Below are 17,143 nucleotides of genomic sequence, written 5' to 3'. Positions count from 1 at the left end.
ATTGCTCTCTAAAATGGTTGCATCATTTCACAATTCTACCAATGGTGTATGTGTCCCCACTTTTTTATATCCCCTCCAACATTTTTCATTTTGCCCTTTAATTATTTTAGTCAATCTGGTAAGTATAAGCTGATATCTCAGAACTGTTTTGATTTGCATTTCTCTAATCAGGAATGATTTAAAGCATTTTTCATATGACTATATATGACTTTGATTTCCTCATCCCCTAATTATCTATTCCTATCTTTTGGCCATTTCTCAATTAGGAAATGGCGCATATTCTTATTTTTTAAAAAAATTTAAACCCTTGCCCTCTGCCCTAGAATCAATACTGTGTATTAATTTCAAGTGGTACAGGCTAGGCAATGGAGGTTAAATGACTTACCTAGAGTCACCCAGCTTAGAAGTAGCTGAATCTCATTTAAACCCAGAATCTCTAGTCTCTATGGCTGGCTCTCAATCTACTGAGTCACCTCGTTGCTCCCATATTCTTATAAATTTGACAAGGTTCTCTATATAGTTTAGATATGTGGCCTTTATCTCAGAAATTATCTGGGGGGATGGGGGGGGGCAGCTGGATAGCTCATTGGATTAAGAGCCAGGCCTGGAGATGGAAGGTCCTGGGTTAAAATCTGGCCTCTGTCAACTTGGAAAAACACAGAACCACTAAAGTGGCTAAAAGGAGCAAATCTTGAATTAGGATAAGAGACAAGTTCTCAATATTTGGCCACAACACAGATCAAGCACTAGATACCACACACAGAGCTAAAGCTCTGGGGCTCTGGGAACAGTGTCTCTGGGAAAATGCCCCGCCAAAGGTGATTCTCTAAAGGGTGACAGAACTTGCAAGATCTTATATACATTTTGAGGGAACAAAGAAAGGGAAGTAAGATTGATTAGTTCTAATTAGCAAAAGGAAATGAAGAGTTTAGTGTTTGATGAACAGGCAGGGGTTAATGCTTTACACTGGATAGGGGGGGGAAAAACATTTCCAGTCCAGGGATGGATTACCAGGGAGGGGTCTCTGATTACAAAAGGAGAAACTCCCAAAATTTGATTACATACTAATCTTATCCAAACTGAAATCATTAAGTACTTTTTGGATAAGTACATTAAGTATTTATCCAAACTGAAATCACTAAGTACCTTAAGGTCTATTGCTCAGTTTGGAGATAAAATCAGTGAAGGCAAGTTCCTATTGGACACAGACAAACTTGGAGATTTCAAAACACAGTTGACACCTCAGACACTTCCTAACCCTATGACCCTGGGAAAGTCTCTTAACCCCCATTGCCTAGCCCTTACCACTCTTCTGCCTTGGAGCCAATACAAGGTATTAATTCTAAGATAGAAGGTGAGGGTTTAAAAAAAAAGTCTATGAAATTTTTTCTACATTTCAGCTTTCCTTCTAATTTTGGCTACATTAGTTTTATTTATGACATCATTTTAATTTAGTGTACTCACAATTATTAATTTTACATCTCACAATGCTCTCTATTTCTTACTTATTCATAAATTCTTCTATCTATAAATCTGATGGGTAGTATGTTTTCTGTTTTTCTAATCATTATATTTAAGTTGCAAATTCATCTGGATCTTATCTAGTAAATGTGCTAAGATATTAGTGTATACCTAGATTCTACCAAACTGCTTTCCAGTTTTCCCAACAATTTTTACCAAATAGTGAATTTTTATCACAAAAGCTTGGATCCTTACTTTTGTCAAACATAAAGTTACTATAATCTTTTACTACTGTTTGCTTGGTGCTTTTGGTAGAAATCTTTGGAGCTGAGTCTGCTGCTTAAACAGCTATTCCTAAGGCTTGCTATTTGTTAATTCAGCTAGGTTTTTGCCTGCTTCAATCAGATTAGACCTCTGAAGGTTAGGGACCTTCCTCCCAAATTACCCTGGATTAAACTGTTTCACCCCCTACTCTTAACTATTCTGTCACTTTAAAGTGAGCCTCTGAACCATTTTTTTTTTATTTGGTAGGGGAATTTGGAGAATGAGGTTTTCTCATCCCTATTCCAACACATTCCCTCATCTCTAATGCATGGAGCTACTTAATTGGCAATTTTAAAAATTACAAATTCCCAAATAAATTTTGCAAAGACATCCTATTCCAGCACACCAGTGTTTTTAACATCTGATTGCTTTCCCCTTGATATTTTATTTCTCCACCAAAGTATGTGCAGGGGAAGGAAAAGAGAATCTTGAATCCGTCTCCTTCATTTCTTGTTCCCAGCTTTACTAAATGCCTTAGCTTGCAGAGGTGTAAGATTGTCTCTTGAATTCATTCACCTTTGCTGTCACTAGAAGAACTACTGTCACTTGAGATCTGATTCCCTTATGTTCAGGGTCACTATTCAACTTTTTCCACATGTTTCTTTTTATCTTTTCTTTTTATCCATTGCAAAAAAACACCTGATTTATGTTGATTTTAGCAATGTGATTTGTCCTATTTTCTGAGTCACGCTTTTGAATTGAGCCAACATGGTAGTGTGACAACCTTGTTTTATGAAACTGATAATTTACCCTTGTCCCATGGGCATTTGCCTTCAAGAAACCCCAAGGCTGACCCTTGTTCTAATTAAAGATGAGTTCTTTTGTAACTGTTTTGGTGGTTCTTTGTTTTTTTCAAGTTGACATATTTGGAGGTTCCAGAGAGATTCAAAGTTGTTGGGCAGGAGCAACCTGCTAAAGTGATCTTCAGACTTCTGGATCCCACAGAAACCCACTGAGTTCCAGTTTGGACTCAATTTGGCAGGTTGGCTGAATGAGTGAAATTCTTGACAACAATGTTTTTGAGAAACTGAACCAGTCTTCAATCAGGAGTTTGTTAAACTCAGGACAATCACAGATCTGTGCCTGCCCCAGCAATTCCTCTAGAGGTGACTGTTGCCTAGTATATGTCTGCCAATTATAGGTATTTAGATAAGTGGCAAAAGTTAACTAAATGTGACCCCCAAGTGTGGTTAGCTAGAATGAGGCTCTTTTGATGGCAAAAAGATTATCTACTTGCAATCCATCCTAAATTCTGCAGCACCCAAGAATGAGGATGTTGAAGGGAAGCCTTCAACCAATAGTTCCTTGAGGACACCAAGAGATGATCTGAATCAGAACAATCTTCTAATTCAGAGAAAGATAAGAACTTGAAAAAGGTAAGTAGAAAGGAAAGTCAGATTTGTCCAAGTGAAAGGAAAGTATCCAAAGTACAGGAAAAAGAACAACCCAAAAGTCAGATTACTAAATTACAGAAAGAAGTAATCAAATTTAAACAGACTTGTAAAAAGACCACCCCCTCAGACCAGTCTACCTAAGCCTCTCAGTTCATCTGAGGTCCCCATTTGACAGTTTCCTTTTAAATTCAAGGGAAAGGAAGGCACCAAAACATTTCAGGCATCCTTTACCCCTAGTCCAGGACTGAACAATAATCAATCAATCACCCTGTGAGTACTCCTGGTTAGGAGTGATGAATGTAGTCAAGTTATAAGGACTCTGTCTTCTTTTCTCTTAATTGTATTTAGGCTGTTCCCAGGTACCCTAGCCTCAGGGTAAAAGCCCTTTTGTAACCAGCTGTTCTTCCTTTCACATATTCCCTAAGGCATAAATATGTTCCCAAATTCTTTAGTTCAACTGGAAATTCATATTTTTTATGGTTTTCCCAGTCTTGGAGCTAAGGGGTATGTGTGTTGGCTCTGTATGGTAGTAGGCTATAAAAGCATTGACTCCCTTGTCCTGATTAAAGAGGTGGATTGTTTTGGGGTTTTTTGTAACTGTTTCCATGGTCCTGTGGCTTTTTTTTCCCCCAGGTTGACAAATGGATATAACTCCAGACTTGGAGTCCAGTGACCTAGATTCAAATCCCACTACAATTATTAGTTGTGTCCCTGGGTAAATCATTTCACCTTTCCTGGTCTCAGTTTCCTCATCTGTAAATTGAGGAAGGTAGATTCAGTGAATTTACAGGCCCTTTCTAGTTCTAATTTATGATCCTAGACCTATTTTGTTTTATTTTGTTGGAGCTAAAATACACACACACACAAACTCATTCTGTGACCTTTCTAATCTACATTTAAATAGAAGATTAAGTAAATCTGGCAAATATGAAATTATCTAAAAGAACTTTTTGCTATCAATTGAGGGTCATTTTGTTATTTACAGTTTTTAGAATGACTATCCTCTGGCTGGTTAAGACAAATGAGTTGGAATTTCGGAATAAGGTGTGGAGGGAATTATTTTATAGGTCATCATATCATGGCAAATAGTATTTACATTACCTCTGGGGGAAAAAAAGGAAGGCTAGGTGACTTAGTGGATAGAGGGCCAGGACTGGAGTTAGAATAGAAGGTCCTGGGTTCAAATGTGACCTCTGACACTTTCCAGCTGTGTGACACTTAATTAACCCTGGTTACCTAACTTTTACCGCTCCTCTGCCTTGGAACCGATACTAGAAAGAAGATAAGGCTTGTTTTATTTTTAATTACTTTTGAGGATATAAATATAAGAGATCAAGATAATCCCTGCCCTCAAAGAGCTTACATTCTACTAGAGGGAGCAGACGCCTGAACGTAGCTTGCGTCTCTGTTCCTATAGCAATATCGCAAAGCAACGCAGCTAAAACATCTCATTTGGACAAAATCATTGAACACTAGAGGGGAGCAAAGACTACGTAACTCTTCCCCTCAGTGGCCAGCAGATAATAGGACAGAGTTTCCGGTCCTACGCGCCCCGTGATTGGCTCCGACAGAGTAGCTTCCGGTATTCCCAGGAAGGCTGCTTCCAACTGCTTTAGATTCTTTTCATTGAGCGCGCTTGCCGCCGACCTTGCCGTTGGCCCCAGCTGCCTCCGCTCTTCACGATATTTCTTCTAGACTCGCCCTTCGTCTTCCTTTTCTGCGCTTCTCCCGGCCGGAGGCTGCCTCGCGTCTCCGCCGCCGCCGCCGCCACCGCCACCGCCACCGCCGTCGCTCGCAGCCCCGTCTCCATATCCTACCGCTGCCTCCGCCCCATCCCACCGTTACCTCAGCCCCGGTCATCGCCATCATGTCTGGTGGGCTTCTGAGCGCGCTGCAGAGCGACTCCTATGTGGAGCTCGGCTGGTACCGTGACCAGCACTTCCGAGGTAAAATGGACGACCAAGAAAAATTATTAAAGAAAAGCTGCACTCTGTATGTCGGGAACCTGTCCTTTTACACCACGGAGGAACAGATCTACGAACTCTTCAGTAAAAGCGGGGACATTAAGAAAATAATCATGGGCCTGGATAAAGTAAAGAAAACTGCCTGCGGCTTCTGCTTCGTGGAGTACTACTGCCGTGCGGACGCCGAGAACGCCATGCGGTACATTAATGGGACTCGCCTGGATGACCGGATCATCCGCACGGACTGGGATGCGGGATTCCGAGAGGGCAGGCAATATGGAAGGGGACGGTCTGGGGGCCAGGTGCGAGATGAGTACAGACAAGACTATGATGCCGGGAGAGGAGGTTATGGGAAAATAGTGCAAAACCAGTGAGTGATTTAAGTCCATCACTTGAAAAAAACAAAACAACTCGACCTTGTTGGCCGATCCTGATGGTTCTGAAAACAAACTTTATACAAACTGTAATTTATTTACCTACTTCTGCCCAAGAATTAAACAGGCGACCTCTTGACTTCCCACATTGAAAATCATTAGGTGACAAACTGAGAAAAGTGACTTTGGGCTTGGCTTTGAAGCCCTGAGGTGTTACAGACTTGAACACTTGATGAGCACTAACCGAGCAGAACTGTATTATTTATTAATCCAATCTAGCAAAATTTTCAATTAGAAAATGACCATGTTACTGTTCAACACTTATGGGGTTGTAGTGATTTGTAGTAACAGTTATAATGTTGTTGTGAATTAGGGCCATTTTTATTTCTAAAGTTTTTTGAAAATGTTTCATCTTTTCCAAGGTGACTTCTAATCCACAAAAATTCAAGTTATTAAAAAATATCTAAATAGTTCTGCCTCCGCTCTAGTTATTTGACAAAAATTCCTGGGAGGTATTTTGTCATTCTACCTAGCTCTGGGGCTGCTCTATTAGAGATGATACATGAAGAAGTTTGTATTGAGGATGTTAATGGTGCTTATTTCTGGGACGCCAGTACAGAGAATGTCATCCTAATGCTATTTTCCTAAGGGGTGGGGAGGATTTATTATGGGAAATTGCTAATTAAGAATCGAAGGGTTGGAATGTTACATGAATTCAGGAGACATTCATTTTCTCTTTGAAAGCTTTAAAATTTGATGCTACAATTATTACATTTATTTTTTATTTTACCAATTTCGTAAGGGAATGGGACAGATTTAGAATAAAGGCTGACAATCAAAGAAAATAAAAAAATTTCTAATATGAAGTGTCAAATAAGCTTTACTTGGAAGATGTTCAGTGTCCAAGGTCAAGTAGGACATATCCAACAGTTTTTGTGTATCGACATTGGATTGCTCTGAAGTTGAATTCTCCACCTGAGATTCTTCATGAACTGGAAGGTAATTGGGGGATATTTGCCCCAACTTAAAATTTCAAGGAATGAAAAGATAATTTAAATGTTGTCTAACTTGTTGACAATTTTAAATGTTTTTCCTCATAAACCTGTTTGAGTATGTGTGTTGGGTAACTCCAGAAAACTGGAAAAACGATTGAAAAGCTGACTCAGTGCATTGATTTCTTAAAAACGTTGGTGATTTACACATCAATTTAAAGAATTTTTATCAATGTGGAAAAATCAAAAGCTAGAGCTGATGTTTAGTAACTATAAGCCTCTCTTCAGTAGTCTGTAGTGAAGTAAAATTGGGGATGAAAGTTCTTTAGTGTGAACTTTTCTTTTGGATGTTTAATAAAAAATTAGTTTAAATTGATTGTCTTAACGTGTATGCTTTCCATTGATCCTACTTTGTACATGGAGCTTTGGTTTGAACCACATCCAAATCTTAAATCCCTCTTGCCCACCTCCTTCCCAGGCTTATTAACAGAGTTGGGGTAGGAGTGGGGGTCAGCTAGGTAGCACAATAGATAGAATGCCAGGTCTGGAAAGAGAAAAGGGGTAGAGGATCAGCCATTACTTAAAACCTTACCTTCATCTAAATTGGTCAAAGGAGAATAAAACACCCAAAGTTTGCTTCAGAAGAAATATAGTCAACTCAACAGAAAGAGGAGAGAAGAAAGGAAGGAATGAGAGGAAGAGACATCTAAGGAGGGATTATTCATAAAAGCAAAATTTTAAGGGTAGAGCAGAGATCATTGAAGTTTAAAAGGAAAAAGAAGGAATAAGAATCTGATTAGGGTCTGGGTAAAGGAAAGAAGAGAGGGCATTTGAAGCTGTATCCATTTTAGAGCATTGGCAAACTGTAAAGAGAGGGTAAGTAAGGAGCAAAGTACATAAAGTACTTGTAAGAGGATGGAGAGAAATGCATAAAAATCATTACTAAAAGTGAATGAGATTCTCCCATAAATTCTGAGAATTTGGAGATTATGGGAGAATGAGAATTCTCCCATAAATCAGAAGAGGATAGAATGGATTAGAAACATAAAGCCACATAGCCTTAAAATAATGAGCTGGAGCAAAATCTATTCAGCTGAACTCAGAAAAGCAAGAGTAGAAGTTATTTCAAAAAAGGATAATGGCAAAAATAGATTCAATTAAAGGAGATAAGGGAACTATACTTGGCTGAAATATACTAAAGACAATCTCAATAGACTATATATACACTAAATGGCATAGTATCTAGGTTAATTGATATTAAAAGTATAACTATAGAACAGCTAGACAAACCAGAAATTGGACAAAAAAAGTAAAGAGCCCAAGAAGAGTTAGAAATTTTAACTGGCAATTATTGAAAGGAAACAAAGTGTGTGGAGGTAGATACAGCTATGTATATGTTTTATATATATATATATATATTTGTGTGTGTTTATGTGTATATGTATATGTAAAACTCCTTTACAAAAATTGAGTACATTAAAAAGTTATAAACATGCAGAAATAATAAATCCTTTTCTGATCACTATTATTGAATAGAATAAAAGACTCCTAAAAAAAGTTTTAGATTAAATAAAAATCCTAAAGAAATGGTAGGTCAAAGAAAAATATAAACAGTAGATAATTTCATTAAAAATAATTGTGAGACAATCTTACCAAAAATTTGAAGTTAGATGCCAGTGTTCATCTACTTTTTTCTTGACTTACCAGAACCTCCCTACCTCAGTTACTGTGGGATCCCTTTTTCTCATTGATACTCCTAGAAACTTCCTGCTGTTGCTGTTTTGTCTCCCTGATGTCCTTGAAGTAATAGAGCAGCCAACAAGAGGAATGAAATTAAGTTTCCTTGAAACAAGGTTAAAGGCTTGTTTGGTCTCTAGATTAGGCAATGGAGAGGACTAATAATGTCTGCAAGCCTGAAGCATTTTTTTAGGTTATTAACTGATGTCCTATAGCTAGCATTCCTTTAGAAGGCAAAGGATACTGTGTACATGGAAAACTTTCAAATTTACCTTCTGAAAGTGGAAAATCAGAGGAAAAAATATAGAAAATTTCTGAGATAGTGGCCAAAGGGAACTTTTTCAAATTTAAAAGAATTGGAGCCATACCCCAATGGCTCATACTCAAATGGTCAGAAGATATGATCAGTTTGGGGATGAAGAAATCAAAATTGTATACAATATGAAAAAATGCTCTAAGTCTATTGATTAGAGAAATGCAAATCAAAACAACCCATCTCACACCTATCAAATTGGCTAAAATGATGAGGCAAAATGACATGTTAGAGGGGATGTGGGAAAATGGCTTCACTAATACCTATTGGTTGAACTGTGAACTGATATAACCATTTTTGGAAGCAATCTTGAATCACTCCCAAAGAGTTTATAAAGCCATGTATATACTCTTATCCCCAGAAATACCACTGTTAGGTCTGTTTTCCAAGATGATTTAGGAAAAAGGAGAGGAAACTATATGTTTTTAAGTATTTGTAGCATCTCTCTTTGTGGTAGCAAAGAAATAGAAATCGAAAGGATGCCCATCAATTGGGGAATGACTAAACAAGTTGTGGCATATGATTGTGATAGAACACTATGGAGTCATAAGAATTGGTGAGCAAGTTCATTGAAAAAAAAAAACAACATGGAAACCCCTACATGAAATTGTGAAGAATGAAATAAGAACCAAAAGAGCATATATAACAACAGAAATACTGTTTGGAGAATAACTTGTGTATGTCTACCTCCAGAGAAAGAACTGATAAATAGGAGCATCTGGGTGGCAAAGCAGATAGAGTGCCAGGCCTAGTGTCAGGAGGACTTGGGTTCAAATCTGGCCTCAGATACTTCATAGCTGTAGCTGTGTGACTCTGGACAAATCACTTAACCTTATCTTCCTAGCCCTTGCCCTTCTGCCTTAGAGCTGTTACTAAGACAGAAAGAAAGGAAAGAAGGAAGAACCAATAACTAGAAATAAGCAAGACATGGTTTTATAAATACATGTCTTTTTGTCAAATGATATCTTCTCTAGCATGGGAGTGGGGAGGGAGGGAGATACTTAGGAATTTTAATGTAACAACAATAAATACATTTTTTAAACACATTTTTAAAAATTTACCTTCTAAGCTATGACTGGGGCACTAGACTCGAAGGCATCTTGGATATATTAAATACTGATTGTATAAACCCAGATAACTCCTTGTGAACATACTCTGTATGTGTATAATTCTCCCTATTTTTCCTGCAACTTTTATGTGGAAAAGGACTGGAAGTTCTGGTAAGACAAGAACTGTTTCATTTCTGGCTTTGTATCTCTAGTACCTATCATAGTACCTAGCACGTATTATGCATTTTCATAATATTTTCAGACTAATAAAAATATTACAATTTGGGACTTTTAAATCTAAGGCCTGTGATCAAAGACCAATAAATGGGTCAAGTAATTTAAAGTTCAATAAATATTTATTGAATCAAATAATATACCATCTTCCTTGCCCTCCATTTTCCTAACTTTTTTCTTTTTTTCTTTCTTTTTTTTTCTTTAGTCCATTTAGAACATTATTTCTTGGTTACAAGAATCATATTCTTTCCCTCCCCCACACCCTTCCCACAGCTGACACACAATTTCACTGGGTATTACATGTGTTCTTGATCAGAGCCTATTTCCATGTTGTTGATATTTGCACTGGGATGATCATTTAGATTCTACATCCCCAGCCATATCCCCTTGACCCATGTAATCAAGCAGTAGTTTTTCTTCTGTTTCTACTCCCACAGTTTTTCCTCTGAATGTGGATAGTGTTCTTTCTCATAGATCCCTCCGGGTTGTTCAGGATCACTGCATTGCCACTAATGGAGAAGTCCATTACATTTGATTGTAACACAGTATATCAGTCTATGTGTACAGTGTTCTCCTGGTTCTGCTCCTTTCGCTCTGCATCACTTCCTGGAGGTTGTTCCAGTCTCCATGGAATTCCTCCACTTTATTATTCCTTTGAGCACAATAGTATTACATCACCAACATATACCACAATTTGTTCAGCCATTCCCCAATTGAAGGGCGTCCCCTCATTTTCCAATTTTTGGCCACCACAAAGAGTGCAGCTATGAATATTCTTGTACAAGTCTTTTTCCTTATTATCTCTTTGGGGTACAGACCCAGCAGTGCTATGGCTGGATCAAAGGGCAGACAGTCTTCTATCACCCTTTGGGCATAGTTCCAAATAATCCTCTAGATTGGTTGGATCAATTCACAACTCCACCAGCAGTGTATTAATGTCCCAATTTTGCCATATCCCCTCCAGCATTCATTACTTTCTGTTGCTATCATGTTAGCCAATCTGCTAGGTGTGAGGTGATACCTAAGAATTGTTTTGATTTGCATCTCTCTGATTAGAAGAGATTTAGAACACTTTTTCACGTGCTTATTAATAGTTTTGATTTCTTTAAATAAAAATTGCCTATTCATGTTCCTTGCCCACTTATCAATTGGAGAATGGCTAGATTTTTTGTACAATTGATTTAGCTCTTTATAAATATGAGTAATTAGACCTTTGTTAGAGGTTTCTGTTATGAAGATTGTTTCCCAATTTTTGCTTCCCTTCTAATTTTGGTTGCATTGGTTTTGTTTGTACAAAATCTTTTTAATTTGATGTAATCAAAATTTTTTATTTTACATTTTTTTCTAACTCTTGCTTGGTCTGAAAGTCTTTCCTTTCCCAAAGATCTGACATGTATATTATTCTGTGTTCACCTAATTTACTTATAGTTTCCTTCTTTATGTTCAAGTCATTCACCCATTCTGAGTTTATTTTGATGTAGGGTGTGAGATATTGATCCAAACCTAATCTCTCCCATACTGTTCTAATTTTCCCAGCAGTTTTTATCAAATAGTGGATTTTGGTCCCAAAAGCTGGAATCTTTGGGCTTATCATAGACTGTCTTGCTGAGGTCACTTGCCCCAAGTCTATTCCACTGATCCTCCTTTCTGTCTCTTAGCCAGTACCATATTGTTTTGATGACTGCTGCTTTATAGTATAGTTTGAGATCTGGGACTGCAAGGCCCCCTTCCTTCGCATTTTTTTTCCATTATTTCCCTAGATATCCTTGATCTTTTGTTCTTCCAAATGAGCTTTGTTATGATTTTTTCTAATTCAGTAAAAAGTTTTTTGGTATTTCAATGGGTATGGCACTAAATAAATAAATAAGTTTGGGTAGGATTGTCATTTTTATTATGTTAGCTCGTCCTATCCATGAGCAGTTAATGTTTTTCCATTTGTTCAAGTCTAGTTTTAGTTGTTTGGCGAGTGTTTTGTAGTTGTGTTCATATAGTTCCTGTGTTTGTCTCAGCAGATAGATTCCTAAGTATTTTATATTGTCTAGGGTGATTTTAAATGGAATTTCTCTAATTCTTGCTACTGAGATGTGTTGGAGATATATAGAAATGATGATGACTTATGTGGGTTTATTTTGTATCCTGCAACTTTGCTAAAGTTGTTGATTATTTTGATTAGCTTTTTGGTTGAATCTCTAGGATTCTTTAAGTAAATCATCATACCATCCACAAAGAGTGATAGCTTGGTCTCCTCATTGCCTATTTTAATACCTTCAATTTCTTTTCCTTCTCTAATTGCTACTGATAGTGTTTCTAGTACAATGTTAAATAGTAGAGGTGATAATGGGCATCCTTGTTTCACTCCTGATCTTATTGGGAAGGCTTCTAGTTTATCCCCATTGCAGATGATATTTGCTGATGGTTTTAGATAAAAACTGTTTATTATTTTTAGGAAAGGCCTTTCTGTTCCTATGCTTTCTAGTGTTTTTCAATAGGAATGAGTGTTATATTTTGTCAAAGGCTTTTTCTGCATCTATTGAGATAATCATGTGGTTTTTGTTGGTTTGCTTGTTGATATGGTCAATTATGTGGATGTTTTTCCTAATATTGAACCACCCTTGCATTCCTGGTATAAATCCCACCTGATCATAGTGAATAACCCTTGTCATGACTTGCTGGTGTCTTTTTGCTAGTATCCTATTTAAGATTTTTGCATTTATGTTCATTAAGGAGATCGGTCTATAGTTTTCTTTCTCTGTTTTTGACCTGCCTGGCTTTGGAATCAGTACCATATTTGTGTCATAAAAGGAATTTGGTAGAACTCCTTCTTTGCTTATTCTGTCAAATAGTTTGTATAATATTGGGATTAGTTGTTCTTTGAATGTTTGATAAAATTCATTTGTGAATCCATCTGGACCTGGGAATTTTTTCTTAGGGAGTTTTTTGATGGCTTGTTCAATTTCTTTTTCTGATATGGGGTTATTTAGGTAGTCTATTTCTTCCTCTGTTAGTCTACACAAATTATATTTTTATAAATATTCATATCACCTAGATTGTCATATTTATTGCCATATAATTGGGCATAATAATTTTTCATGATTGTTTTAATTTCCTCTTCATTAGAGGTAAGGTCTCCCTTTTCATACTTTTTTCTTTCTGTAAGGTTGTATTCATCCCTTGTTTTCTTCACAATCATTTCCAGATGGATTATCCTCCAAACTTCCCATTGTATCAAAAACCAGTTAAACAATACCACCTGATGCGTCAACTATACCAGATCTTGGATGAACATTCCATCCCCATAGTCCCCCATTTCCTCAATGAAAAGAGATACATCTCCTCATCTCTTTCCAGGTTTCGAAGATAATTTTAATTCTCACAGTTCCATTTCATTGCCCTTTTTGTATACATGGTCATCATTATGTAGCAATTTATGCAAAGAAAAATGGGGTAATGGCTTAAGTAACACTTAGATTTCACTTTCATTCAAATTGGTCAAAGGGAATAGAACACACACAGTTTACTGCAGAAGAAATACAGTCAATTTGCCAGGAAAAGGAAGAGAAGAAAGGAAGGAATAAAGGGGAGATAAAGGTATAAGAAGATACTATCCATAAAAACAAATTTTTAAGTTCAGATCAGGGATCATGAACTAAATTTAAAAGGAAAGAAAGAGGGCAAGACTCTGTGATTAAGCTCTGAGTATATTGTTTTTCTGGTTCTTCATCTTGCAGCAGTTAATACAAGTCTTCTTAGGTTTCATTATATGTAGAATATTACTATAGTTTAGCCATTTTCCTACTGTTTTCAAGTCTTTGCAACCACAAAATATTTAGCTCTGAACATTTTGAGACATTTTCAAACCTTTCCTTTTTTCTTTGGTTTTGTTAGAGTAGAGTGGAAGCTCTGGATCAAAAAGTATGAACAATTTAATTACCTTTTTTTGTAATTCTAAGTTTTTCATAGCAGATGGATTAATAGCTCCCCCACAAGTATACTTATCTTCCTACAGCTCCCCAATTATTTCCTACTTTTGTATCCTAATCAATTTTCTTTATGTTAGATTAACCTTAACATTTTTTAAATTTGCTTTTCTCTTAATCAGTTTTTGGATTAATTTCTCACATTGTTGGTAAGTTTGGGTTAGTAAGAGACAAAATGTATAAGTTCACTAACATTAGGAACTCCTAATAACCAAACTTCCCCTCCTAGTTAGTACACATGGGTAGCTAAAAGTATTAGCAAGTTGCCTGAGATACTGAGAGGTTAGGTGACTTGCCCAGGCTCAAATAGCCTACATTCAGCCTTGATACCCCATCTCATCATACCTAACCTCCATCTTAAGGAAAGAACCCATCTCAAAAGATTTCACTTCTCACCTGACTGCACTACTCTGGAACTTCTCTAATTTTTTCCCACTGTGCCCCCCATTGAGTATCTTCTCTTCTTTTCCCCTCCCCCCTTTTATCTCTTTTTGTCTATTGTCTTTCCTCAATAGATGCCTTTGAGAGAAGGGATTTGTCTTTTTTGGTTTTTGTATCCTAGTGCTTAGCATAGTGCCTGGGACCAGTCTTGAAAAGCTTAATAAATATTGATTCATCAATGTGTCAGAGGTAGGCTTTGAATTCAGATTTTCCAAGGCTGGTTCTCCATTCACAATTACCACACTGCCTCACTGACTGTATTTCCTCTTTTACTTGTTTGCAATTTGTTGGAGACCTGATGGTTCACGTCTTTTGAATACATCTCGTGGGGAATTCATTCATTGTGAGTAAGGTGTAATGATCAGTGCATGAGAGGATTTTGGAATCTTGGCATCAGGGGTGAGTGACAGAAAGCATCAGTTGGAGAGCAAGGCATGCTGGGAAAGGAAACTGACCTGAAAAAGATCTAGATGAAATCCTTGGCTTTTCAGCTGAGTTCTTGACCTGGCAGGACGTGTTTCCTAGCTGGAGAATTTCACCAAGAGTCGCAAGAGAATATCCTGTTCCTGTATTCAGTTTCTTCCATAGATTTATCATCTGTCTGATATCTCCAACCACCTCTCAACTGAGGAGAAGATCCCTCAAACCCCAAAGATGGGCTGTAGACTCACAGAGGAGAGAGCCCAGCTCCCTTGCCCTTCCAGCCCTCTTGCACCTATTTATTTACAGATTCTTTAGGCTATATATAGCCTAAAGAATATATATATATAAAAAAATATATATATATACATATATATATATAATTTTGGGGTTATTTAGTTGGAATATGGGATGGAGAAACCTGGGTCCGTGAAATTATGTTGCCCAGGTGAAAGACTGTATTAGGAAACCATTAGGGAAACCAATCCCTACTTTCCATCTCCCAATTTGCCTACAGTACCATTATTAAACTTTACAAACCATAGTCAGATTTGTCTAGCCTCTTGGTTTATACTTGAGGAAATATCTGAATCAAGTTCAACAAAGAGGCACCAAGACCATCCCTCACTGAGGCAAAGCCTCTTCCCAGGCTTGTCTCCAAATCCTCTCTGTGCTAGAGAAACTGAGGTTTTCCTTGGGTTTATTTGGTAGGGAAACACTGCCATCAACTCTCCACCACCCCTCTCCCCCAGGGAACCTCAATATATCAGTGCAGCAATTGACAACAGTCTCTCAGGGGAGGTGATAGGAGAGTAGGTGCTAGCTCATTAAGGCTTCAACTCTCTCATTCTGATTCTTCTCCAGAAACTCCTTGAGAAACTCCACTGATATAGCATCAAAATCAGTGGAGAGAACCTTTATTTTAACCTCAGAAACCACCATTTTTACAGTGGGTATGTTTTTGGTTTTATTTTCTATTAACATTTTTTTCTTAATTTCATTGTTTGAACTATCCATCTCACTACAAACTTTATTGGGAGAGGATAAATTCAACTGTGATCATATGTACTTACTATATTCAGTTCACTTCCATAGAGAAAGACACATATAACTTGCTCAAGTTTACTGGGAAAAATCTCAGAACAAAACTTCCTACCCCTCAAGCCTTTCACCTAAAACCCTAGATGTCAAGCCAGGTTCAATCATAGAGCCATAATGAACCTCTTATGTTTTGTGATTATTATTGTAAAAATTAAATTAAATCTCAAATAATAAAAACTATATTTTAAAGGATTTATTAAATAATCATTAGAAATCAAGAAATAAAGAGGATACGAAATAAAAACCAGATGCCCATAGCTAATCAGCCATTTTCAAAATCCCCACTTTACCACCATCACCACTGATTGTTGCATCATGCCAAAGAGGAGGCAGAGCCTCAATGCCCACTCACTTTATCCTCTGTCTACAGAAAGTACATAATGACAGAAAGTCAGTGGGCTCTCTGGATACGTAGTTCTTTTTTAGGGTAACAGAATTTCAATTATACATTATTTTTCAGTCACTTTTCAGTCATTTCCTATTCTTCTTGATCTGTTTGTTTGTTTTTTTGTGGGGGAAAGATATTGGAGTGGTTTGCCATTTATTCAGGTCTAAAGCCCAGATGCAGTATCAGAAAGAATTATGTTAGTTTCTAATGATGATATCATTTACTTGATAGCATTCACCTCGTTAATGGACTTCCCAGAAAAATAGGCAGAAGCTTCAATCCCAGCCACAACTAATTAAAAAGGAACTACCCTCCTGCCACTGAACTACATGTAAACAAGTCGTATCTATAACTGTCAGATCCAGGAATATAAAGACAACTTCATCAACTAGCATTTCTTTATAGTCTAAAGGTTCTATAAATATATGCATGTGTGAGTGTACTTGTTCATATAATAAAGAAATAAATAGTGAGAATGTCTTTTTTTCTGAAAACAAATTATGTGTTTCTTTTACTAAATTAGATAATTATAAATATTGGGTTTATTTTTAATAATCAATTAATTTGGTGTTAACTAGTTCAAGGAGAAAAACTTTCAGAGATTTTGTTCATCCATTCCCATAGTTTCAAGTTAGTGGGATAGCATGATGCACTGGACAGATCTTTGAATTAGGATCCAAGATTTCTAATCCTGTCTCTAATTCTGTCACTAACTTTGTGACCTTGCATCTCTCTGAACCTGTTTCCTCTCTAAAATGAATCATTTGGATTAGATGAATTCTAAGACTTCTCTCGGCTCTCAAATTCTATGATTCTTGCACTATGAATTTCCAACTATTAAAACTATTCTCTACATGAAGATACTAATTGCTGAATAGATCATGAGCAACTGGGCTTGTTGCCCCAAGGATGCCAGACAAATAGTCTAGACAGTGCCAGTTATAGGGAATGGTTCCAGTGTAATTGATATAATT

General features: G+C 37.0%; 1 protein-coding gene across 1 annotated transcript; it reads left to right on the top strand.

The window, feature by feature from the left end:
* Nucleotides 1-4,733: 4,733 nt before the first annotated feature.
* Nucleotides 4,734-6,881, top strand: LOC100027785 (nuclear cap-binding protein subunit 2). The gene has a single exon (XM_016428995.2). It carries the CDS (start codon nucleotides 5,047-5,049, stop codon nucleotides 5,515-5,517), a length of 471 nt encoding a protein of 156 aa, XP_016284481.1. The 5' UTR covers nucleotides 4,734-5,046; the 3' UTR covers nucleotides 5,518-6,881.
* Nucleotides 6,882-17,143: the final 10,262 nt, after the last annotated feature.

The sequence above is a fragment of the Monodelphis domestica genome, chromosome 2 (genome assembly GCF_027887165.1).
Source record: "Monodelphis domestica isolate mMonDom1 chromosome 2, mMonDom1.pri, whole genome shotgun sequence".
NCBI lineage: Eukaryota > Metazoa > Chordata > Mammalia > Didelphimorphia > Didelphidae > Monodelphis > Monodelphis domestica.
Note: the sequence above shows the minus strand (reverse complement) of the source record. Positions and strands in the feature narration are given on the sequence as shown.